Here is a 25,118-nt window from a genome sequence, read left to right as displayed (position 1 = left end):
TTAATGTGTGGGCCATGGGACGTGTGTGTTAAAAAGGTGTAGGTACAGGTAGCTAGCGCGCGCTATTATGTGTGGCCCAAAGAGATTATAACACAAGAGGGCGTAGTCCAGTGGGGAGGCAGCCGCGCGAGGGAGCTGCCATTTCGCGCTGTGGGAGCCGCCATTGCACGGATCCTGTACAGTTATTAATCAGTAGATGGCAGCGCACTGTTTAATGCGCTCGACTTGAATATTCGGCGCAGTGACCTTGCGTTGTTTTATTGTGACGTCACAATTGTCATGTTAAAGCGTCATAATGGTGCTGATGTTGTTTGATTTTATGGCGTGATTGGGAATGTACGCGAAACAAACGTCATAATGCTCAACTACTGTCTAGTCTACACCCAAGTTCCCACTGTTTATTTTGCGAACAAGAAAAAGGTCTGGACTCTCCCAAATGGTTCAAATGATATGATATCATCGTAGAAAGTACTATTTAAACAATTACCCACATTGTGATTCTGAAAATGAAAATGTGTAATGAAGAACAACATATCACTCCAGATATGATATGAGAAGATATGACTTGAACGTAGACTTAGATCCAGTGCCAGGAGCTGAGTGTGCGCTCCCTCTTCAATTTTGGACGCACTATTTGTACGCACGCGTATGGCGACTACTTACTCTATAGGTATAATCTCTTTGGTGTGGCCTCTGTATTTGCCGCGCACCGATCACCGAGCGCACCAAATCATCAACAATGGTCGACCTTGAGCTGATCGATTTCGCGTGCTGGGGCACAGGGGTGCTGCAGCACCCCTGACTTTGGGGAGGGGACGTATAGACCCCTGTGAAAAATAAAATTGTAAAAGTGTAGTGCAGTTTGTCTTTGCATAATGTTTTGTTTTTGTTTCTGTGAAAGTGAATTCTGTGATATGAAATTGGACGAAATTCGAATAAAGAATAAAAAAAAAAAATGTGTGTGTTTATGTGAGTGCAGTTTTATTGCGTGCACATTATTCCTGGCTTGTACCTATAGTATTATGGAGGTATGTAAAGGTCTTTGTACCTCCATGGTTATACTGGAGCAAGCCCTAGCAGGTTGGCCTTACATCCTATATACAATGCCTAATTCCAGCTGAAATGAAAGTGAGACCTCACTTCCCTGCCAATTCCTAGCTATTTCAGAGAAAAAGTGTGCACTAGATCGCTGGATTTCAATTTTAGAAATGCAACAGTTCCCTCTGGTGGGGGGTTACCCCCTCCCACATCCCCCAACACAAGGAATAGACATGCACAGAAAAGAGGTCAGATTCAAATTGTCAACATATTCCACCTAAAGTATGCACTAGATCGTTGAATTTCAAATGTAAAAAGACAAAAGCTTCCTCTGTAGAAGGGAGTGGGGCACCCTATAATGTTTTTTTTTTTAATTCAACATTTTCTGAATGTGCCTGCTAAAATGTGAACTCTATAGATCGCTGGATTTCAGTTCTATAAATGCAAAAGTTCACTCGTGTGGGATAGGGATATCCCCTCCAACACCCTCCCCGTTCGGTACACCTTCGTGGACTTATTACACAGTGAAAGACGCACTGAGAGATCAAGCAGTGACAGATTAGCTATTAACGTTGTCCCGGGATCATTTTCATACTTTTGAAGTGATGAAAAAAAAAAAATCAAAATTTCCAAAAGCAGTGTGCACCAGATCGTGAAACGTCACTAAAAAGGCTAGAAATATTCCCTCGTGTGCCGACCGGGGGCTTCCTCGCTTGACGGTGTCACCCCCCCCCCCCCCCCCTGTTTATTGTCCGACAGCCTGAACGATATTCCTTCAATATATTGATTGGAAGCAGAAAGCTTGTCGTGAACCTCTATTCTTTCTCACACTATCTGATTACTGCTATTTTTCCAACTGGTTTCAACATAACTATGAGACCAAAATGCACAAGAGTTAAGGTACTGAACAAGTTACATGAGTTCTGCTAGTTCACTCGCACCACCTCAAAAAAGCATCCATGATTTTGAACACATCACGATCAGAAGATTCCAGATTCAAATTTATTTTCATTTCCACCAAATAACCAGAGAAATTATATACAATGTGTAAGCAGAAGATATTTGTAGTAATTGCAAAAAGCGTGATTTAACAAACTAAATGTGAAAATTGATAGGGCCTAACGAATGAAGAAAACACAATTGTATTTTTTTAATATATATACATGCATATGGTACAAGTTAATTAAGGATGGGGATGGAAATGGAGGGTCCCACTAAGAAGCAAATTATATGTTACAGGGGCGGATCCAGGGAGGACCACAACCGGCGCACGCCCCCCCCCCATTATTTTTTGTTGAAACAAAAGAAATAAAAAGAAAAAAATGGGGGGGGGAGGGGTGCGTGCGCCCCCCTTTATTTTTGTAAACACGCCCCCTCTTTACGAAATTCCTGGATCCGCCCCTGTGTTATACGATATGGGGACCCTCAGAAAATACATAAGACAGCGAATAATGAATTAAAATACAAACCGATGTAAAACAAAATAAAACGAACCAATGTCAACTGACGTGAAATCAAATTGGGAAAGAAAAAAATCACGAATATCTTCATTTAATTTACAAACGCAGTGGTTATGCGAGGTGATTGGATATTATTATTATGCTAGTGAAGAAAAAAAAACGATAATCGAAAGGGTCGTTGGTAACTACCTTTTTTTTCCATTTTCGGATTAACGAATCTTTAGAATAACGCAACAAATGTTCAGATTAACGAACCATTTTTCATATTTGCATCAACAAACATCTATAATTACAGGATATTTGCGTGTTTTGGAATAACAAAGCTTCGGAATAACCAAACCTTATTTCATTTCGGGTCAACGAACCTTCAGAATAATGAAAATCACCCTAGCTAACATGTACGTTGGGTAATTCACTGGAGTATAAAACAAGACAAATAACAAACACTTCGAAATTTTAAAATTGGGACGAGCTGGAAAGCCCTAGAGCGAGGCATGAGGCATATACAATCTCTAGACCCTCTCTAGACCCATGTCGACGAGTGAATAAATTCAATTCAATTAAATTCAATTAAATTCAGTTTTATTGTCCGTTTCTGGAAATTTGTTTCGTTTGCATGCATATCCGGTTACATCGATACATTATACATTTACAAAGCACACGTATACATTGTAACATAGATACATATGACAGACATACAAAAGATATACATCGATACAATATCACTATCATTGTCATAAATATATAACATCAAAGAAGTATTAATCTGTATGAGTCAACATTGTATTGGATGTGGTGTGCATAATAGGCCTACGGGTGTATATAATAATTTATGTGTCAATTGATAATTGGTATGTTTGCATGCATATCCGGTTACATCGATACATTATACATAAACAAAGCACACGTATACATTGTAACATACGTAGATACATCTAGACATGATAGACATACAAAAGATATACAGCGATACAACATCACTATCATTGTCATAAATATATAACATCAAAGAAGTATTAATCTGTATGAGTCAACATTGTATTGGATGTGGTGTGCATAATATGCGGATGTATAAAATAATGTGTCAATTGATAATAACTATATAAGAAATTTAAACAATACAAATGAATGCATGTTTCTATGTAAATAAATGATTGTATAAAAATTGTGAAGGTTATAATAAGTGTGTGTGTATGTGCAGTGTGTGTGTGCATGTGTGTGAAGGTACAAATATGACATTAAAGCCAAACATTTCCACCGGCTGACACAAAATGGCCGCAGACTACATTAAGTTTTCGTGAGGTCAGCCCAACATGATGTAGAAATTATTATGTCATTAAGATTGGGAGTTTTAATAACCATGGCTCAAAGGAAAAATGTAATCATATCCAGAGGCAAAACAACACGATATGAATCTAACGTGGATTATATTATCTTTAAACGTTAATTCAATGCAACACTAAGGAAACGGTAAGTGGTATGAGGCATGGTATATATTAGTTATATAATTAACGTTTGATAAGACTCATAGCGCATTTTCCACTAATTACATGGTTGAACGTTGGAGTCAATACAATATTGTATAAACCACCAGGCAGTGACTATGTAAGTCCAATAAGTGCAAGGGCTTTAATTCAGATAGATAGTCTTCCAATTGTGTTTGAATTGTTCGACTGATGGTGAAGATTTCAGATAACGTATTTAAAATAAATCATAACATATATAAACAGCGTAGTGTATTAAAAAAAATCGTATTTCAACTGAAGGAACACTATTATTCTCTAAGGCATCTTGAGAAACTGAAAGCAATATTTAAGGCGCAAATAAGTTTACACGAATACAGGCAAAGCTACCATCTTGTAAATAAAGAATACGCACCCCAATAGCAAAAGACACCGACATTATTTTAAAACGAACAAGTAATCTTAAGAGAACGCGTTGACATCTGAATCCGTCCAGAGTTGTGTGTGTGCGGGTGTTGTTCAAGCAGTTGATATGCTGGCGATTGTTGAGAAGGAGCAGTCAGTGGTATTCAGAGTGTTGGACGTTGGAGAGGGGACCTCAATATCTTTGGACATCTTCGCTTTGTAGTTTTCGATGAACGGTAAGACAGTTTCCCACACCTGTCATAGGGAAGGTTAACACCTTTAAAACAAGATCTCATCAATCGTTTTCGCATCCACAAACACGTTAAAACAAAGTATAACAATAAGGGCACACGTACATGCACTTTCATTGCTCTATAAAATCTTATATTGTCCCTGATGTTCTTTGCAGGTGTGTGGCTATAATAATAAAGCTCGCGCTTTTGTTACACCGTCATAACGCTGTGTTGCGTTGTGCAATTTTAATTATCATTTAGCAATTCAGTCCCTTGTAATTATTGTTTTAAAATGATGCAAAATGTTTTTTTTTTCTTTATTAAAGGTGATTATTACTTACTTTGTTTTCCGTCAAAAGCTTGCTGATTGCTTCAATATCTGGGGCGAGATTTCTGTCTCGCTCTAGAGGGCTGAATAAAGAAAGGGGAAATTTAGGGAGCAATCGATACATGTATAATTATTTGTAGTGTTTACAAGCAATTGCAGTGAACAACAACTGAAAACGATTTGGGACAATCATATATTGTTTAACTCTGCTTTGTGGCGTCTTTTTTTTTTAATAGCTGAAAGCCCTTAATTGCTTTGTGCTTTATACACGTATTGTTTTTTGTTTTTTTTATTGAAAAATTATACAGAATCACACTATTTACAACAATTAACTTGATTAGAATAACACAATCACTGAACAATGTAGAGGAATTGTAAAAAAGAACAAAAAAAAAGGCAGAACATTAGGTTACCATATACAAATCAGATCTTGTTCAAGAGCGATATTCCGAGATGGGGAAGGAGAATAAAACAAACATACACGCAAACAAACTAATGAGTGACCAATTAACAGTTTCATCCTCCCTTCCAACTGAAAAAAGTGCGTGCACTGCAAAGACTGGAATAAGCCAAACCAGGGGGCGAGTTTATACACGTATTGTTTATAATCGCTTATAATTGTTTTTGATAAAGAATGCTGCAACAAAGATACTGATTACAAATTGTTAACAATATGATTCATCAAGGATACCTTGTGTTTGTATTACTTTCTGTGAGATTGAAACTAATATAAAAAAAACCCCAATAATAACTGAACTGAACTGCACTGCACTGAATTAGAATAGAGCATGGTAGGGAGATTAAAAACGTAAGCAAAAATTCCGGGGTAGGGTGCAATACGTCTGAACTTTTAACACGAGTTTTCAATACGACCTATTATTATTGTCTTTGCTGATGAATTTGATTTATCACGTACAATTCTGACGTACAATCTCCTATCAATATTTTGCTCTCAGGACTCACCGCAATGTATCTTGGGATGTCTTTCTATGAATTCCCTTATCTCTCATCGATATGTATACATTATAGATACTTGTATGTGAGGAAAAAAGGACAAAGAGAGAGAGATCGAGAGGGAGGGTGGGGAGATGGAGGTAGATTCAAAGGATGACACTTCTGTCGAAACTATTTAACCACACTCTTTGTCCAAGTTGGTGGGGTAGTGTTATGAAGACGAACAATGTATATGCCAGATGCCGCTTTTTGCGTCCAGTCCAAGACGCCAAAACGGCGTCTGGCGCACACCAAGTGTATAGGCCTTTTTTTTTATTCCTTTCATCTCGGCTCAAGTTCTCTTTCTATCTCCCTACATGTACCTTGGTTTGGTATAAACAGATGTAGATATTCGTGTGTGTGTGTGTGTGTGTGTGTGAGGGAGAGAACTCTATGGAGAGAAGTACCAGGTGAGTTGAAGGCGTTGCTTTTCATGACTTACCCAACAACATTCCTGACCAGCTTGTGGACAGCTTCGAGAGGAAGGGTGGTGGTCAAAGGTCTGAGTAAGTCGATACCTTGACAGGCACACATCAGCTCAATGGCGAGTACTAATTAAAAGTAAGAACAAAGAGGAAGTGATAAGCTTAAACCGCGAGGAGATTCAACACGGAGTGTCACGACTATCAATAATAAATAATTAACAAAAAATGCCCATAAAGCTCGTGTTGTTTTATCACACGAACTGCAATACATGTAACACTTCTGAGTTGGCTGTATCTGCAATGCATAACGTTGGAATCAGTATGTGTGTGTGTGTGAGTGTGTGTGTGTGTGTGTGAGCGTGTTTGTGTGTGTGTATGTCGCGTGCAATTGTCCATAATGTGTATGTGTGTATGTATGTCAATACTGTATAAAGTGTGTGAGCATGGTGTGATGTTTACCTTTTTACACCATACCACATTTATTTTGATGCACCTTAGTGTGTGACTTTGTTTGTGTGTTATTGTGCATGAATGCGTGTTTGTTTGTGTGTATGTATGTTCGTGGATGTTTTCATATTAGTACCTTGCTCCACATGCGTCACCACTTCCAGACACTTCCTGGCGCTGAAGCCCCCCATGGAGACGTGGTCCTCCTGGGCAGCACTGGTCGACAGAGAGTCCACAGAGCTGGGGTGGGTCAGTACCTTGTTCTCGGACACTGGTGGGGGGGGGGGTGGTGCGAGAGATGGACGAGGAAGGAAAGAGATATGATAAACAACGTATGATGTTTTGATATAGAAAGGGTGAAATAGGCAGCGTTAAATTACGATAAGATGTGTAAATGGTTTCCATTTCATTCATAATAATTGTCCCACATCGAAAGAGGAGCAATAACCTCAGTTTTCTGAAGCTTCTTTTCTTTTTTCTCCAGAGCATTTTGTCCTCTCCTAGACATACACTTATCATTAGAATACCAAACTATTATAGCACTAGGTAATTCTTGTCAAAACGCTTACAAGAACTATATGATTATTTTTTTTCCAGGCTGCTTCCGGTAATCACCTGGTTGAAAACTATAGAAGATTACATACTGCAAAGTGATAAGTTACAAAAGTAGTTATTGAGCCAAAACATTTTAAGTCCAAGATGGCTCTCGTTTTTGTGTTTGACCTTTTTTTTTTCGCTCTGGTGGGCTTTGATTCTTATCATCCTCACCGAACTGGCATAATGTTATAATCAGCCCTGGGCAGAGAGTCCATCCAATAAAATTAGTATACGTTTTAATATTTAATGGTGAAGACTGGTCATCTTTACAATGTACTTACCTAGAGCAGCGGCTGTACAGTGTGCGAGCATGAAACCTGAATTGAGTCCTGGCTCTCTTGTGAGGAAAGCGGGAAGATCACTCAATTCTGCCATGAACACAATGATACAGGTTTCTTCCTTATCTGACCACACAATGCTGTATAGACATCCACATGGACCCTCTTAAAAGACTTGCATTCGCACTATATAGCTTCAAATTTTATATCAACAACCCGAGTCATGCGTTTATAGGGCATTTTGTATTATGGGTTGTGTAGGCACAGACATTATGGACAGACATTATACAATGATTATAAATCTGTTTAACAGATATGAACTACAATAAAATTGATTAAATTAAATCAGATCAAATCAATTAATGTGAACGATTTAATTGCTAAAGAAACAAGCCTCAAGTAACTCTGTAGACATCTAAAGTCTTACGGGGGTTGTTCAGTCGTTCAATGCGACGCTCGCTGATGCTTGCCAGCTCATGGATTCCGATCGCAAGATAGTCTAATGCCTGAAAGAAATTCACACACAATACTATCTTTTACACCAGGGCCCTGTTTTATGAAGAGTCAAAATTGATTATATAGTTGATTTTAACTGTAGGTCTATGGCAGCCTGTGTGGTAAGGAAATTTAAAATCTATTTTATCTTTTGATAAAACGGGGCCCAGAATTGTTATAATTCATGCTTATTACAAAGTCTGCGGCCTTGAAAGCGTATCTATAAAAATAGATATTCAGTATACATGGGACCAGCTGTTTTGGATTTTATTGTTATACTATTTACAACGTGTGTAGAAGGTGATGAATGGTGATGCAAAGCACACGATGTTTATGTCTGTGAGAATGGTAAAAATTAGTAACTTAAAGATATTCTGAAGGCATTGTATATTAATCACATTTGAAGACTGCGTCATCATCTCCATGTTTCAACAAGTACTTCCCGGGTGATACAGAACTAGGAGTAAAGGTACATAGCATGGCACATAAGTGTAATCAGCAAAGTATAAGATCATTTTTTTTTTGTCAATGTTAGCGTTTCGACCAAATTTTTGGATTTATCGCGAAAGATACAAGGTGGATTTTTTGTTTTGTTTTTTCTTCTTTTTGATGATTTCACGATAATTATAATCTTGAAAGAACTCGATACAATCTTATAAAGTTGGCACATCAGGCCACGAAAAGATGACTTACCTTAGCGGGATATTCGCCATGAAAATTTCCAGCAGATTTGATCTCTCCTAGATCGGGGAAAACAAGCTGTAGAATATCTGGCATCAAGGGAAGATTTTACTCGTTCATATTTAAATGTCCACAGCCTGTTTTTCATCTCTCTCTCTCTGTTTCTCAGTCTGCTTCATAAGTTCGTTATTTTCAACTTAAATCTTGCTTTTATTCCTACATTTTACTTAGGAACAGATTCAGCTATTGATAAATGACATTTTCGTTGTTTTGGACCATTGATAGCCAGGTAGTTATTGAAAGTATCAAAATAAGCCCAGATATTTATAAAGATATAAATGCTCATAACATTGAGGTTGCATGAAGGGGGCTCGATCGACTGAAAGTACAAATGTATAATCAAGTTCCTAATAACCCGAAAATGAAGGCAAGCTTTTTCATCTTCTCATGCCTTCAGATCTGAAAGGAAGTCATTATAAAAAAAGTTCTAGTAATCATAGGGACGTAGATGACTCCAGAAACAAGTTTCCAGCCATGATGTTGATTCTTGATCTCAGACAAAAGGATACAGGGTTGTCCGTAGCACTGTTCATCTCGGTATACAAGATGCCATGGACAAAGTCAATCGTGTCCCATGCGACTCCGTGGACCTAAACACCAAGAAGAAATTGATGAAATTGATGTTCTCTCATATCTTTAAAAATTCTTGCAACGCAATGCGTAGAGAAATGAAAGGAAGTTTCCCTTTCTCAAAGGAAATTAGAAAACCTCAATCTAATAATCATATGACTTAAATATCTGCCGACATGCGATTAAAGTTGCAATGTTACTGCATGTTCATCAAATTGCACAATGTGAAGCCAAATTAAAGTAACCATGCAGACACAGTACCAACGTGTGTGGCGATAGGTTTGAATTATAAAATAATATGTCATAATTCTTACCTGTGGACAGCACCTGAGTGTGTAGGAGTCCTGTACGCGGTCACAGAAGCGATGGCTGACTGAGATTTCAGAAGGATGGATCTCGGAGTGGAGAAGTGACTTGAAGCGTCTGGCCACGATTCCTTGACCCTTGTGGGGCCGAGTGCGATGGATACCTTAAGGTTAGATGAAGAAATTTATGAAATGCATGTTATCCAATACTCAAATTAATTTAAGATAAACAGTGATAGAGAGTATATAGTGGAGTGTAATTTCTTGCATATCATGAATGGTCGCTTGACAGGTGAAAAGATACTAAAAAGTTTTGTTCAGTTTCAAATAAGAAGTGATTTGCCCGTAAAGTATAATGTATAATTTCATCTTCTCTTTTATCATCGTGATACGATTATAATTATTCCACAAAATACCTTAAGTGATAGTCTCAACGCAGTGTTATAATAGGGTGCTGCTAACACCAAACACATGCCGATGACGTAGCCAGTTTACATCATTGCTGTAAGTTGCCAAAGTCGGTTTTAAAGTTACACACAGCAAATTTGATTTCAAAGTAACTGAATTAACATATATATATATATATATATATGTATATGTATATATATATATATATTGAGTAAGTTGTCCACGTGTTGGCGTGATAATATCATCAAAAACAAAACTGAAACAAAAATTCATACTGTATTCACCAACAGTTTATTTCGCCACACAAATTTTCGAGGGAAAGAAAGAGTGAATCGCTCGAAAATTTGTGTGCCGAAAGAAACTGTTGGTGAATACTGCATGAACTTTGTTTCAGTTTTGTTTGTGATGATATTATTATATATATATATATATATATATATACATATACAAGACAAACCAAGAAACACACACACGTCTGCTTAGCAGGTACACTGTAACTACATTATTGAGTTTAAGTGTTTAATATTTTTTATTGTATGATATGCCTTGATGTAATACTCATTAATATATATCTACTTACAGGTATATTTTGTTGAATGTTTTGCAATTGCTAGATAATATGTTGCCAAGTATGTTCTGAAGCTGTTAACTCATGCTGAAATTGTATTCAATGTATTATACTCATTTCTCCATAATATGATCTGTTATGTTTAAAACATCTATTTCATTTCGTATAAACAGATAATAAAGCTGAAGAAGACTGAAGGTCGAAAGCGTCATCCAGCCGGCATCCTGCAACATCTTCAGTTATCCATTGTCTCGATTATATATATATATATATATATATATATATATATATATATATATATATATTTATATTGATATAAGGATGTGCGTGTGTGTGTGTGTGTGTGTGTGTGTGTAAAATGTCTTACAGCAGTCAAAAGCAGTCGTTGTTCCTTTCAGCACTTCCAGGGTGAGGGCGGCGACAACGTCTGCCTGGCGAGCGATATTGTATGCTCTCGTCACAGCTTGAGAAACAAAAAGCATAATACAAAGTGATTATTATAACCACGTGAACGAATGATTATACCACAAAATATCTGAAGTACATGCAATAGTATAAAGAATACGAGAGTCAGCTAATGCTCTGACTGTCACTTTTCTTATTTTTTAACATGAAGCCTATTATTGCCATTTGGCGGAATACGTTATAGTGACCTTCCTCTGTGTGTGTGTGTGTGTGTGTGTGTGTGTGTGTGTGTGTGTGTGTGTGTGTGTGTTTGTGAGAGCTTTCAACATTCTATCTAAAAAGATTTGAGGGGTGGTTAAGCGCCTTGTGTCATCGCAATGTTTTGTGTTTTTTTTTTTCTCGACGCTTACCGGATTCAAACAAATTCTATACTTCTTTAAAGATGAAAAGCAGTAATTTGCTCTTTTTGTGCATTTTGTTATTGTTGCTATCATTTTTTTTTTTTTTTTAATGGGATCATACCTTCTGCCCCTAGGGATGTGATCATCTGAGTACCGTTGATCAAAGCAACGCCCTGAGCAAAACAAAAACAAAAACAAAACAAAAACAAAATTGTTGGCAATATTTCAGTTATAATTATCGACAAAACCCTGAAAAAAAACCCAGACAGCCTAATAATGTAAACAAGGCCAATCTATTGTACGTATATGTAAAAAAACAAACAAACACGTGAATCCCCACATGAACCCCAGACTGCTCACCCAAAACAACACCACTTTAACACAAATCAGTAGGCCTATGCTACTCGTTGATAACAACACAAAATAATGTTTTATGATTACCGATTACCAGCCCGAATATCTTGTCTATATGATCATGGTGGTACACATTTCCACCTCATATATTGACAATTTCATTGCAATAGTCCTGATTACTGATTGCGTGAGGTCAGTAAGGAAAGATTGCAAGCTAATCATTCGGACTGCTAAGTCCCTAGCTTTCTTGCTCCATCATAACATATACATCAACTTTCAATGCGTAATTTGTTTCATATTTTTTAAATATAAAGAGCTGAGTTGTCTTTGTGATGTAATCTTAAATTTCTCTGTTAAAATGGGAATTTCGCTTACTTCTTTAGGCCCAAGTTCAATCGCCGTCAGTCCATGAGCTTCAAGGACCTACGTAATTTATAATAGCAACGTACAAAGAGGAAATGGTTACATAACTTAGATTATCATAATTTATAGAGTGAGTCCATAACTTGAATAAGTTTCTGTGTTTTTTCGTCTGGAAGAGGACAGAGCGCCCTGTGAAGAGAATTAAATATTTTCATCGCCAAATTAGCTAAACATAATTTTCAAACATTTTACAAACTACACACCCAGTCCTTCGTCAGATAGAACAAAGTAAAAAATTTTTTAACAATACCTTATTATTATACTTTTAACATAACAAGGAATGTTCTTGAAATTATCATAACAAACACATTATATTCATTTTTGCTTGGTATTATTTTTCTCTGTTTTTTGACAGCTTTAATCGCAAATAATCTCAACTTTAAACAAGGTTAGAGTTACGTCGTTTTGCGGTAAAACTCTTCAGTAGTTCTGAGAGGTCCAGTTTGTTTCGGTATGCTCAACGCAGCACACATCAACTCACATCTTTAGCCTCAGCGTATCCGCTCTTAGGACTCCACATTTTGCCTTCTCCCATGAGGCCGAGGGCGAGGTGCGACAGAGGAGCCAAGTCTCCGCTGGCGCCAACAGTTCCCTTGCAGGGGATGACGGACAGACAGGAAGCTGGGGGGCATATAAACAGACAAATAAATTGTAGAATTTCATTAGCCATCCACATCTCTCTTTTTTTCTTTCTCTGATTTCAGGCGAATAAACCATGGAGCTATACAGCACTTTTGTGTTGCAGCTCCATTGAAAGACCACTTCAGCGGCTTTTAAGAGCTCTTACGGAGCAATTAATTCTGGAAATTCAACTGCACGTAGACTATAGACACTCATAAAGGGGGTATCTCACTGAGCGGCGAACGTTTGCGAACGTAGCGAATTTGGGATTTCGCCAGGGTTCGTAAAGGGTTGCAAAAGGTTCGTTAACAGTCGCAAGAAAGTTCGCAAACGGTTTTTATTGTCGCAAACAGTTTTTTTTTTTTGTCGCAAAGAAATTTTGAACATGTTCAAAATTTCTTTGCGAACCTTTGCAAATTTGCATTTTCGCTAACAGTTGCAAACATTCGCAAAACACTTGTAAGAATTCGCAAACGGTCGTAATACGGTGTCGCAAACATTTTTATTTGATTCGCCACTGCTAGCGAAGTAACCATATGGTTCCTATATAAAAGCTTCTGAAACAGACAAAGTTCCACTCTAAGAAAGTTCTTGAAGCTCTTGACATCTCCATCATGTAATTGCTGCAAGTCTGTCCTCTGCAACAACCACTCTCTGACCCAAACAGTCTTTCTTTTCTTCTTCCTTTCTTGTTTTTCTTTATTTTATTTCTCTTATGCTGCACAATAGCTGCAGCAGCAGCCTGACAAAGCAGCTCTTCAAGGATAGCAACACATTGAGCCTCTTCTTGGCAGAAATTTATATACTGGAAATCCATCTTGAACGGTTGTCACAAGAGATCTGAATTCAGTGGAAGGTTTTACGTTCGTTTTATGGGTCTGACTATACATAATCGCCTGGTACTTTTCTAGGTCCAAGAACATTCGCAAAATTGTCGCAAAGGATTTGCAAACAGTTGCTAATATTTGCAAAACTGTCGCTAACATTTGCAAAATTGTCGCTAACATTTGCTAACATTCGCTAATAGTCGCCACCTGTGTTTCGCAAACACTTTCGCAAACATTCGCTGAAGTGTTGCTAATTGTCGCTAAACATCGCTAAAAGTCGCTAACTGTCGCTAATGGCAGAAGCGAACTTTGATTTTTCGCAAACATTCGTCAGAAAAGTTGGCGAATCTCAAATTCGCTACGTTCGCAAACGTTCGCCGCTCATGCAGCTTAACCGACAAATCACGTGATAGAGGAAAAAGTTCAGAAAAAAGCCAGTTATTTCACATGGGTGTGAGTGCGTCGACATAAATGGTGAAGAGCGATATCATGACAATATGGCAATGTTAATACCTCTGATAACAGCAATATAAATGATATACCAGTATACTTATAGGGCAATTACTTAAAATAATATTGGTAAATGTACAGGCCTACATAACTTTCGGCACAGGACTATAGTATCAAACAGGTTACTCAGCTGACGAGAACCTCGCAACCACATTCCTATCAGGTACTATACTCGAGAACTGAATCGCATCGCCATTCGTTCTTTCCAAGAACTGTAAGGAACTGGAATTCCCTGTCGTAAGAAATAATGTTTCAGCGCCATCTTTCGGATCATTCCGAAACCGACTAACGGTTGATCACAGTAGCTAGTTATTTTCTTCAAATTTTCTATGTGCTTGTAAATATCTGTAAATAAACTGTATTATAATGTAAATAGCACAGTCTGCAAGAATCTTGCAGCCTATTGAAGGAGGCAGACTTAATCATCATCATCATCATCAGAAGAAGAAGAACTTACCAGGGTCCTGATGCAAAGAAAATATGCATTACTGAGTATAAGATGGAATGGAATGAAAGTTACATAACCTTTCAAGTTAGAGTGTGTGAATTGACAGGCAATCTACCATTACTACTGTATAAGTCTGTTCCAGATTGTTGGATATATGACAGTAACTGGAGCCCCATATTTACTAACATGTATTGAAATGACAATTCACTCTATGCGTGCTACCATGTCTTTGATAAACAGAGTAAAATGAAATCAGGCAATCGCCAATGAAAATGCTGTGAAATTCTTAATGTTTTTCACATTTGTCCGTTTGTTTTTTGTTTTTTGTTTCTCATTGGAACAGCGGTACCATCAGTCACAGGCACAGATGTGTATTACAAGACGTATAGGCCACTATAGATGTCGTGACAATGCACACAAATCTTCTGCAACGTTTCTATTTTGCTTTTAACATGAAATCGAGAAGAAAAAATGACTATAGTCGTCACATGACATTTTTCTATAGTTTTTAACAACTAACCAATGATGACTCTATAAAGGGGGATGTTTATTGGTCCATAGTTTTAACAGAATGTATGATCCTAAACTGGGCCTATATTATCTATCTCCAAACCTTTGACAAAATGTTTGAGAAGCTCTGGACGCTATATGACGTCATCGCCTTTATCGTTTTTATTCATCATCAACTGACTGTGACCAATAGATCTCTTGCACAAAACACGGTAATTACTTTAACACTGCATGGCATTTTGAATAAACAATCTTATGATGAAAGACCTTGTTTGTTTGAGTTTACTCGATTACAATGGAAGTGAACATGACTGTGAACATGTTGATCGTGAACATACAGTGAAGTTCCCCCTTGACACGAGACAGGGAGTGATGCATTCTCAGATGTACGATGGTTTGATAATTGTTGATTATATTCAGTCATTTAACACTCTACGACGCAACGTGTGTACAGTAATATTCGCAATAAACTTCTATACTTTCACCATGCAATGATATACAATCCGTGGGGTAACGGAGAAGCATGTTTCCGCCACTGATTCAATGAACAAACGAGTTGTACGGTTTGTGAACACGCAGAATTCTAGCTATGTCAACGCATAATAACCCTCATCAAAACAGGTTTGATGGACCAAAGTGTAATACTCGAGTTGAAAATACAATTTTTGAACCTTTCACATAGCCTGAAAGACAGACATTTTCTTTCACTGAAGAAGATAACTGAATGAGTGCATCATTTGAATAGAAATGAAATGAACTGAATTGAATCAAAATAGGATGGTGTCTAAACTCTGCACACAAAGAAACAAGCTCCCACATTGGCAGCTGAGCGTTAAAATCAGTGTTGGACCTACTACTTATAGTCACTTGCAAATAAAATGTCGCATTCATTGTTTATCATTAGACTGGTAACAAGCTTGTTGCAAACAAAATACTGTAGAAGTGGACTTTTTTGCGGTGCTGAAGTTTTCGCCCGTTTCGCGTAACCAGAAACCAGTGCGAAAAAAAAAGCACACGATTTTTTTTTTTTTTTTTTTTTGGGGGGGGGGGGGGCTAAAATTATGTTCCTGTAAGTCATGTCTTGATTCAGCGGAGTTAAAAACACATGCCAAACTCATCTTACCTGGCCAAGCGCGAAAAATTATTCACGTGAAAATATCTACTTTTTTAGTCGAAACAGCTCCCAAGCCTCAGAACACAGCTGCGTTATGTTACAGAATCAATACTTATTGGTAGCGTGGATGTCTTTTAAGGGTAGTAATAGCAAATTTAGTAGATGAAAGTCAGTAGAAGCAGCAACTTAAGTTCAATTCAATGTCAATTCAATTTCAATTTATTTCATACTTCTCATATATCAATGCTACATCAAAAGTAATAGCACAAGTTTTTGTTTTTTTTTACCCTGTCAACAATGTGGGCCTACAAAAAAAAAAAAAATATTATACATACATGATAATAGCACAGTAATTACAGTGCACTCCCGTTATAACGAACACGGCTACATCGAAATTCAGGTTACAACGAAGTAAAAATTCTGGCGGAAACAATATGCAGCCTACGTATCTTTATTGTTTATTTGTTCGGTTATAACGAAATTTCGATATAACGAAAGAAAACTGCCGGTCCTCGGGAATTCGTAAAAACGGGAGTCCACTGTATAATGATAACTGGTCAAAATCGAAATCGAAATGGGGTTGTAAATGGAGAAGTGTGATGGGACCTACATGAAAGCAAGCTCGTAAGTAACAGGAGGCATTAAAACAGAACGTGTTTGGAAACAGAAATGTGCCACAAATTAAATATCCCCTCTTTCATTTTGTGCTAAATTTTAAGATAGGAAATCAGTCTTGTAAGCGGATTACCACATTCTGACTGAAAAGAAGGCATACTGGGATCATGACCGATTCACAAGGCCATTTTGTTAGATTTTTTCCCCCAAGCATTTGAAGAAGTTTTGCTTCCCCCTTCTTACCATTAAAGGCATCGATCATTTGCCGCAGGACCCGCAAAGAGATGCCGCTGTGACCCTTGGCCAAGACGTTGATCCGAAGAGCCAGGAGCGTTCGAGTATGCTCGGGGGAGAGGGGCTGACCGACACCCGTACAGTGGGACCGTACGATATTCTCTTGTAGCTCTCTGGATGGGGGACAGCCAAAGCAGTCATCAACATGAGACAATGTACTTGTGGGTGATATTCGTTATTCCAAATGCTCGTTGTTCCGAAGGTTTGTGACTCCGAAAATGAAATATGGTTCGTTATTCCGAAGCTTCGTTAATCCAAAATGAAATAATTGTAAGCTTCGTTTTCAGATAATAATGTTTCTTATAAGGTACTCAAAATTAAGAAAATTCGGAATTACGAACTTATTTCATTTTCAGATAGACAAACCTTCGGAGTAACGGAAGTAGTATATGAGGGTCATTTGACCGCCATTTGGAGGGAAATTTTTGAGGATCACTCGCGGAAAACAATAGATAATCCCCTAGAGAACAATAGCGATCCTCAAAAAAGAACAATAGGAGTGAGGATCTCAAGAACAATAGGAGTGAGGATCTCAAGAACAATAGGAGTGAGGATCCTCTGCGGACTGAGGATCTCAAGAACAATAGGAGTGAGGATCCTCCGCGGACTGAGAGTGCGCTGAACTGAGACGGTCGGTGACCGTACACTGATGGACTTGAGACAGTTCTCTCTCTCTCTCACTTTTTTTTTATTTCTTTTTTATTTGAGCGCATGGGTTATGGTATTGTCACCAGAAATAAGAAGAGTAGGGTTACATCATCATGTACACTGGTATAGTGCTGCGATGTTGTTTCACAGCTATGTTGGCCAGGATTGATGAGTGAAATCTATACTGTATGAATAATGAATGATGGTACTGCAATAATGCTTCTGGTTAGGAGTGTTGACTGAATGTCGTGTTGCGTTGTGAAATAGTCATTTCCGATATGTCATGTTGTCGTTTGTTTGTTTGTTTGTTTTTTTTTATTCATCTTTGGCAGCAAGGGATATTCCATTTTGGACGTAACGGTTAAAAGAAGTTGCATCTCATGCACGTTAAAGTATGATTTTTTTTCTTTTGTTTGTATAGCAACTCCCCTATAGCGATTACCATTTGGCATGATGAAATGGTTTGTACTCCGAAACAGCTAGCTGGCATTGCCATTGTTAGCAAACACTCCCGCAGATACACACCGATGAATGATATTCAATGAAAGCATTCATCGCGGGCTAACGACATAGATGTAGTTGAGAAAGAAACTACGATGAGGTTCCTGATGTCGCAAGATGTGTGTCTCTTATACCACCTAAATCATCGTCTTCTTAAGGTGCGACAGTCTTATCCGCGAAAGACCATCGATGATGGTTATAGTGTTTCTTGCAGAAAAGTTATTCCATATTTCTATACGTCGTTTTGTCACAATACTAGAATTGTAATTCCAGTCTGTTGGGGTGTAGGTTTACACACCCAGCATCTCACTCGCATTTATGTATACCACTCCGAGGATATATACACACATATTATGTGATTTTATATGTATTGTGATATATATATATATATATATATATATACATATATACATTCCGCTAGTGAAAGGGCTTGGACCTTTTTGAGGCTTTCTCCCGTCATGTTCCGAATCCGTCACAAGGTTGTTGATGTTGCTATAGTTACAGGTTATACGTTAAAAGTTCAGTAGTGACTGATAAACCCGCTTGTTGCCGTTGTTGTTCAGATATTTGTTGATTCGCATAACTCTTCTTGAGGAACGATAGAACGAGCTCATCTCTGTTTTATCACTACAATGTGGCTGTTCAGCAGGTGTTGAATCAGATATTATGAAAATGTCTACATGTTCGACCTAGTGGCCCTTCCAAAAGAGTTTCCAACCAAAGCGGCTAAGAGAACCAACGAAGGAAATGAGTGTCAGTCAGGTTTGTCATTCTTGTAAAGGTGACAACAAAACAGTTCCATCGCAGTTATCTATAGAAAGTGCTCTACAGACAAAATCGATCGGCAGTACCGTTTCACCCTCTATTCTTCCATTATTTGATGGGCAGTCAAAGTGTCCGAAATAGAAGGACAGCACGGGCGTGAGGTCACAGCAAACCTCTCCTTTCAGTGCCTTTTGTGAATGAGACACGTTGAGACGTGTTCTCGAGGTGTCTAAATAGGGTGTATACAAACAGGTCGCCAGGATCGCAGACGTCTGAGCAGGTAAGCCATATAGACCAGCATCTCATTTCATTACGAATATGGGATAATCAAAAATTATCCGCAGCTATCCCGCAAATAGTAGTCATGTTATGGTGGCAGAACTAACGAGATCCTCGCAAACGGTGCTTTCATCCAATGTCCATTATTTTTAGAGTAAAATGCGGGGAACCTACGATCGGTGTATGCATGGACAGTCACGTGACATGCTTTAAGTTTGTGACTACGAGTTAAAGTGAACGCTGTTAACAGACTGTGCCACTCGATTATACATTCATATTATTGCGTTGATATGTTTTATCTGCAAAGATCAATGTTTCGTGCATTATAGGAATGTTCCGTTTAAGCAGCGATTGACAGCTGCGAGGCCGCATAAACAAAATAGAACTCATAACGATGATTGTAACGCAAGCGACGATATTTATAACGAATCTGCTGATAATGCCGGATATGGAGACTGTGCGCCGTTCATTTTTGCAGTACTATACACTGTGTTGTTAAATTGTCAACAACATTATACAGCGATAAACGAGTTATTTCACCCGTGATACAAAATTAAATGTCGGGATAGAGGGACCATGTTATTTACTGTGTATACGCATGACTGGGCAATGATTGTACATCACACGCAGATGACAATGTCAATGGTCTGTACCGACGAGTACAGTATAAGGTAATTATAGCCTTGCAACGGAAGAGGGTCAAAGAAATACACTCGTTAGTATCATTATATGTCAGTATACGACAACCAATAGTGAAATGAAAACGTGAAGTTTCGTACATAGTTGAAATGTTATTGTGTCATTGCTTGTTTTCAGAGATTACGGAATTAATGTACCAAATCGGCCAGTGTCAGCGATAGAAATAACGCCCACGGAAAATGATTGGATGTTGTGTTCAGTTGTTTAAGCATGTTGTATTAGCTGGAAATACGTCTCAATAATGATGAATGGGAAAATGGTCTTTAAAGGCGTCGGGCTGATGATGTTTAATGCGCAGCTTGTGCAAAACACGAGATACATGAACAGTAAAGGTATAAGGATAATCAATTCTTGTAGGCAAAGTTAAACAAAGAACACATACCATTTTATCTTTTCACACACCAGACACACTTGAATGAGATTAACCGCAACGAAAATACTGAATGAGGCATGTCGCAGATCGCAAAATACATTCGCACTGAACTCCAATTCAAGAACGCTGTCGCCAAAACTAAGTCATGTACGTGTATTGTACCGTCGTGTGTGTGTGTGTGTGTGTGTGTGTGTGTTTGTATATATACATATATATATATATATATATATATATATATATATATATATATATAATATTTCCTTCTTTTCTTTTTCCTCTTCGATATTATGGCATGGTGGCATAAAAGAAATATCAACTGTGTTGGTATTTCTATATGTCATTTCTTAACAATGACCGCTCTAATTGCATGTATTTACTGCTAACTACGCAGCTAAGTACAGACTAACGTTTATAGCACAATACGTATTTGTATGAACACGTGGCCCCTACTTAACTCACCCACTCAATCACAACTCGTCGCATGAATACAGACATCAATGACAGAGGACACAGAAGCGTTTGTTTTCCTTTCGTAAAAGCACGTTGTCACGTGCCTTTATTTCCAGTCACGTTGAATTGTTGTCCACGCATCATATCGTAAGATATCCAGTTCAATTGTACATATAATGTCGAGAAAACAACAACAACAACAACTGAGCATATCTGTGCACAATATTTTGTACGAATCAGTCAAAAGATTCGTTGATTTACTTACGCAAGAAGTATCGAATCCCCCGGTCATATTTTTGAAGGAAGCATCATGAAAGCTGCATGTCACCTAATGAATAGTTATGAAAAATTGTAAACCTAATATTGTAAAACACAGAATTAAACGGCTATAAAGATAAATGCAAAGTTATAAGGAAACTTTTGAGAGAAGCAGCTTTCTGAGCCATCAGAAGTAGCTGATTAGCAAATCGACATGATATATCAGGCATACATTACAATGAAAATCAGTTAAATAAGATCATATCTTTGATCTTTACTGTAAATTAGTTGATTGAACAGTCAGTATGTCATTAGTGCTTCTTCCAGAGACAAACGAAAACCCGATATCTTGGTCCAAGAAATGAGAGTACCATGTCACTTTAGGCGATACATCAGAATAGCAATAACATTACCTATTCTCAGTAAATATTCTCCTGTTTTACTTACACGGTAAACTGGAGGTTTGCTGTACATGTGTATAGTTTGCTTCGTTAAACGGGCCAAAATGGACTATACTTGTTCGACTGCCTCATCTTGGTTCTTTGAATATACATGTATAATATATATATATATATATATATATATATATATATATATAGTTCCCCAATGAAGGTGTTGCTGCTATTGTTTATAAGTCTAGGTATGTCGTCGTAATCCCGTCGTCGAGCACTTTACGCTTGGGATAGAAGTTGGTGAATCCCACTCGGGCTTGATTGTAGGTGAAGACGCCATTCTGTTTAACGATAAATCCGGTATTCTTGCGAGATGCTGGTTGGCCGCTCATTAGGACATCCAAGTATAGCTGCCTCGTGATGTCATTCTGTCGCTTGTTGATCCCTTTACAACTGTACTTGTCTCCACATCGGTGTCCGAAGCAGTAATAAGTCTTGCTGCACAGGGCGATGATGCCATTTCCTTGCCACTCCACCTTGAATAGACCCGGTGTTCGTTTGTCATACCTGGCCAGCTCTGGAGTGTCATCACGTGGGAACCAGTTAGCTTTATCTCTGAGGTATTCTTCTTCTAACTCTGGCTTGATGACGTCATCTACAGTCTCAGCGGAGATAGCTAAGTAAGCGGAGTCCGTGTCCATCTCACACATTTCAAAGTCGGCGGGGTCGATGTACTTCAGCAGGAAGTCGTAGTAAAATTGAAGCATGCGAAGTTTGGCATACTGGTAGACAAACAGACCGATCTGTATTGGTAAATCTTCCTTGAGGGTTTTCTTAGCCATTTCAACTTCAAAGCAGTCATCAGTCACAAATTTTGATGTCCCGGTGCTTTTCTTTGTTGGTGATAGTCTTCCCATAGGAAGAATTGCCAATCAGTTTCATCGTATCGGCAATGATGGACTGATCTTTGTCTCTGTCTCCTGCTCGACGAGCATCCGACACGGCCTGGCCAAACTGTTGGAAACAGCGTTGTGGAGTGTATTCTATCACCTGATGAATCTTTGTGACGACGAGACCGTGTTTAATGTACCACTGTAGGAGGGGTGTGATGATCATCACCTTTTCGCCGAACATGCTGCCGATCAAACTTCGTGTTGCTGTTTTCATGAAACCATACTTCTCCGCCACAGTCTTCATGAAGTCACCGATGTCAGCCGTACCGATATCCGCATGTTTGAAAATAGGACACATCTCCGCAAACACGGGTTTCATGCTTTCGGGAACGTGGATGTCGCATTCGATGACACCGAATAGTTTATCGCTCATAACTGCGTTCATAATTTCGTCCTCGGCCATCATCGCTTTGTTATGAAGTGGTCTGCGAAATTGAGCCAGAAATCTTTTCAGACCAATGTCCGATTTCCGTTTCCTTCTGTAATCACATTCCCACATTTCTACAAGATTATAGCCGCACTTCCTTATGTAGTCGTTCATCTCTTGAGTCTCAGTAAACAGATCTCTCATTGAACGTCTCCTTCTAACGTTATAGTCTTTCCCAGCATTCAAAGTGCAATCGTGGCCATGCCACCAACATCCCTGAAACTGGTAGACTGTGTTTGTCTCGGCGCAATATCCATCCACTGGGACATTACGGGGTCCCACTCTCTTCTCCGTGTTGTTTCCTGCATGTCGAATGGTTATCTCATTTGTGTAGCTCTCGTGCGTGAGCCATTCCTGCGCCATGGAAAGTTTGGTCTTCGGCTTGAATTGCTGGTCAGACATGCGACGTACATAGGGTCCAGTGGGCATGTCTTGCATAATTGCCCACAAATACAACGCATTGGCATCGTACCCTACCACCTTCTGACATATTTTTCCACCTCGTATTTTGGTGACACCTTGCTCGTGGTAGCGGGTGAAGACTATCGAAGGACCACCGACAAGATTCTTCTTCATGGCTTGGAACAAATCAGCGTCTTTTCTATGGATAAGGCTGAAGTGAGTATTGAGTGGGGTGGCTTTAATGAGATACTTCATCGTGAGCCCAGGCACCGAGATACCGTCCTTGAACATGTCGATGCCCCTCTCACTGTAGAAGGAGATCATTTTCTTCACGGCTTCAACAAATGGCTGAACATCTCTGTTGTTATACCACGCAAGGAAGTCCCGCATGGTACTCATGCCATTCTCCGTCCACACTTGCTGGCAGTACGCGTACTCTTCGACTGAGATATTCCCGTTCTTGAGAGATGTATGGAAGGCTTCGTGGGGAGGTAATGTGGGATGGTCTAGCTTGTCGAGACAGTCGAACCACGCATACGGAAAGAACCCTTTCTTTTGCGCACAGTGGTAGGCTTTCAGGAATGCGTCATAAGAAAACCCCGGAGCCAGGTAGTTGAGAATGTCGAGAAATTTGAGGTTTTCAGTCTTGACAGCCATGTGGTTGTTGTTCCTCTTTACGACGAATGTGATGGGTTCGGATGACAAGAGTGCCGGGTACAAGTACTTTTTAATGGTGTTAATGTCGTACTTTCCACTATTGAAACCCAAGACGGGCAATTCTTGCATAAAACCAGTGAGGCGATGTTTCAGTTTCGTCAAGAACTTTACTTTTGGGATGACTTTGTCTTCAGGGCCAGTGGGCGTAGGCTTCATGTTGTCCGCCAATTTTCTCATGGTCTCTATCTTCTGGTCGATCATCTCGAAGATCGGTAGGAAACGCTCTTCCATGATTTCCCTACTTCCGCTACTAATCTCATGGAGATAGGCAACCATGTCTGCTACAAGTGCAGCGGGGTCACCATCAGAGACTAAGCACTGGGGAGATTCGTAGCCCGGTACGTTGCTACATATGGATACGCTGGCTGGGACGTGCTCGTTTAAGAGTTCCATTTTCTCCGTGTTATCAGTATTTTGGAGCGACCTCAGAAAGCATTCAAAGTCGAATACGGCGAAGTAAGGGAAGTAGCGGTCACTTTGCATGACATGTATTCCTTCTCCATCCAACTCCTCAAAGACAGTAGGTGGTGTGACGTACACTCCTCCAGGATAAACAGTCCGAGTACCATTGCTTTCGCATGAAGCTTCATGGCGAACCAGTCTACCGGAGCGCTTCCATAGCTTACCACATTTTCTACATTCAAAGCGCTTGGAGTATTTCTGGATGTCCGTGATGTAGCTGAAATGGTCGTTGTACAAATTCAAGTACATAGTGTCGTCATATCTCTTGACACTTCGTCGGATGACTCGTGCGACGACCTTCTCCTCCTCATTCCCTGTTCTGGGGTCATCTTCGTTCGCCTTTGCCAGCTCAAATACCACGATATTTACATGAAACAATTGTTCCATTTCATCCAGTTCACTGAGTTTGACACCTTTAAATGACTTCGGTGACTCCGATGTGTACCGTCGGTAATATTTCAGAGTCAGTCTCTCAGTTCTCCTCTTCTTCTTGTGTAAGTGGGCACTGGCGTAGCC

General features: G+C 38.9%; 1 protein-coding gene and 1 pseudogene across 1 annotated transcript in view; both read right to left on the bottom strand.

The window, feature by feature from the left end:
- Positions 1-4,480: 4,480 nt before the first annotated feature.
- Positions 4,481-25,118, bottom strand: part of LOC140245368 (histidine ammonia-lyase-like) — a 55,284-nt gene continuing 34,646 nt past the window's right edge. Inside the window, exons 7-20 of the mRNA XM_072324947.1 lie at positions 17,226-17,389; positions 12,819-12,958; positions 12,290-12,337; positions 11,682-11,733; positions 11,122-11,217; positions 9,788-9,942; positions 9,413-9,493; positions 8,856-8,921; positions 8,095-8,173; positions 7,671-7,757; positions 6,929-7,063; positions 6,363-6,471; positions 4,941-5,010; positions 4,481-4,621 (exon numbers count right to left, since the gene is read on the bottom strand). Of these exons, the coding sequence (XP_072181048.1) occupies positions 4,481-4,621; positions 4,941-5,010; positions 6,363-6,471; positions 6,929-7,063; positions 7,671-7,757; positions 8,095-8,173; positions 8,856-8,921; positions 9,413-9,493; positions 9,788-9,942; positions 11,122-11,217; positions 11,682-11,733; positions 12,290-12,337; positions 12,819-12,958; positions 17,226-17,389 (1,423 nt within the window). The remainder of the gene's footprint in view (positions 4,622-4,940; positions 5,011-6,362; positions 6,472-6,928; positions 7,064-7,670; positions 7,758-8,094; positions 8,174-8,855; positions 8,922-9,412; positions 9,494-9,787; positions 9,943-11,121; positions 11,218-11,681; positions 11,734-12,289; positions 12,338-12,818; positions 12,959-17,225; positions 17,390-25,118) is intronic.
- LOC140246008 (uncharacterized) lies at positions 21,878-22,583 on the bottom strand (annotated as a pseudogene).

The sequence above is a fragment of the Diadema setosum genome, chromosome 2 (genome assembly GCF_964275005.1).
Source record: "Diadema setosum chromosome 2, eeDiaSeto1, whole genome shotgun sequence".
NCBI lineage: Eukaryota > Metazoa > Echinodermata > Echinoidea > Diadematoida > Diadematidae > Diadema > Diadema setosum.
This window is presented reverse-complemented; position numbering and strand designations above follow the sequence as displayed.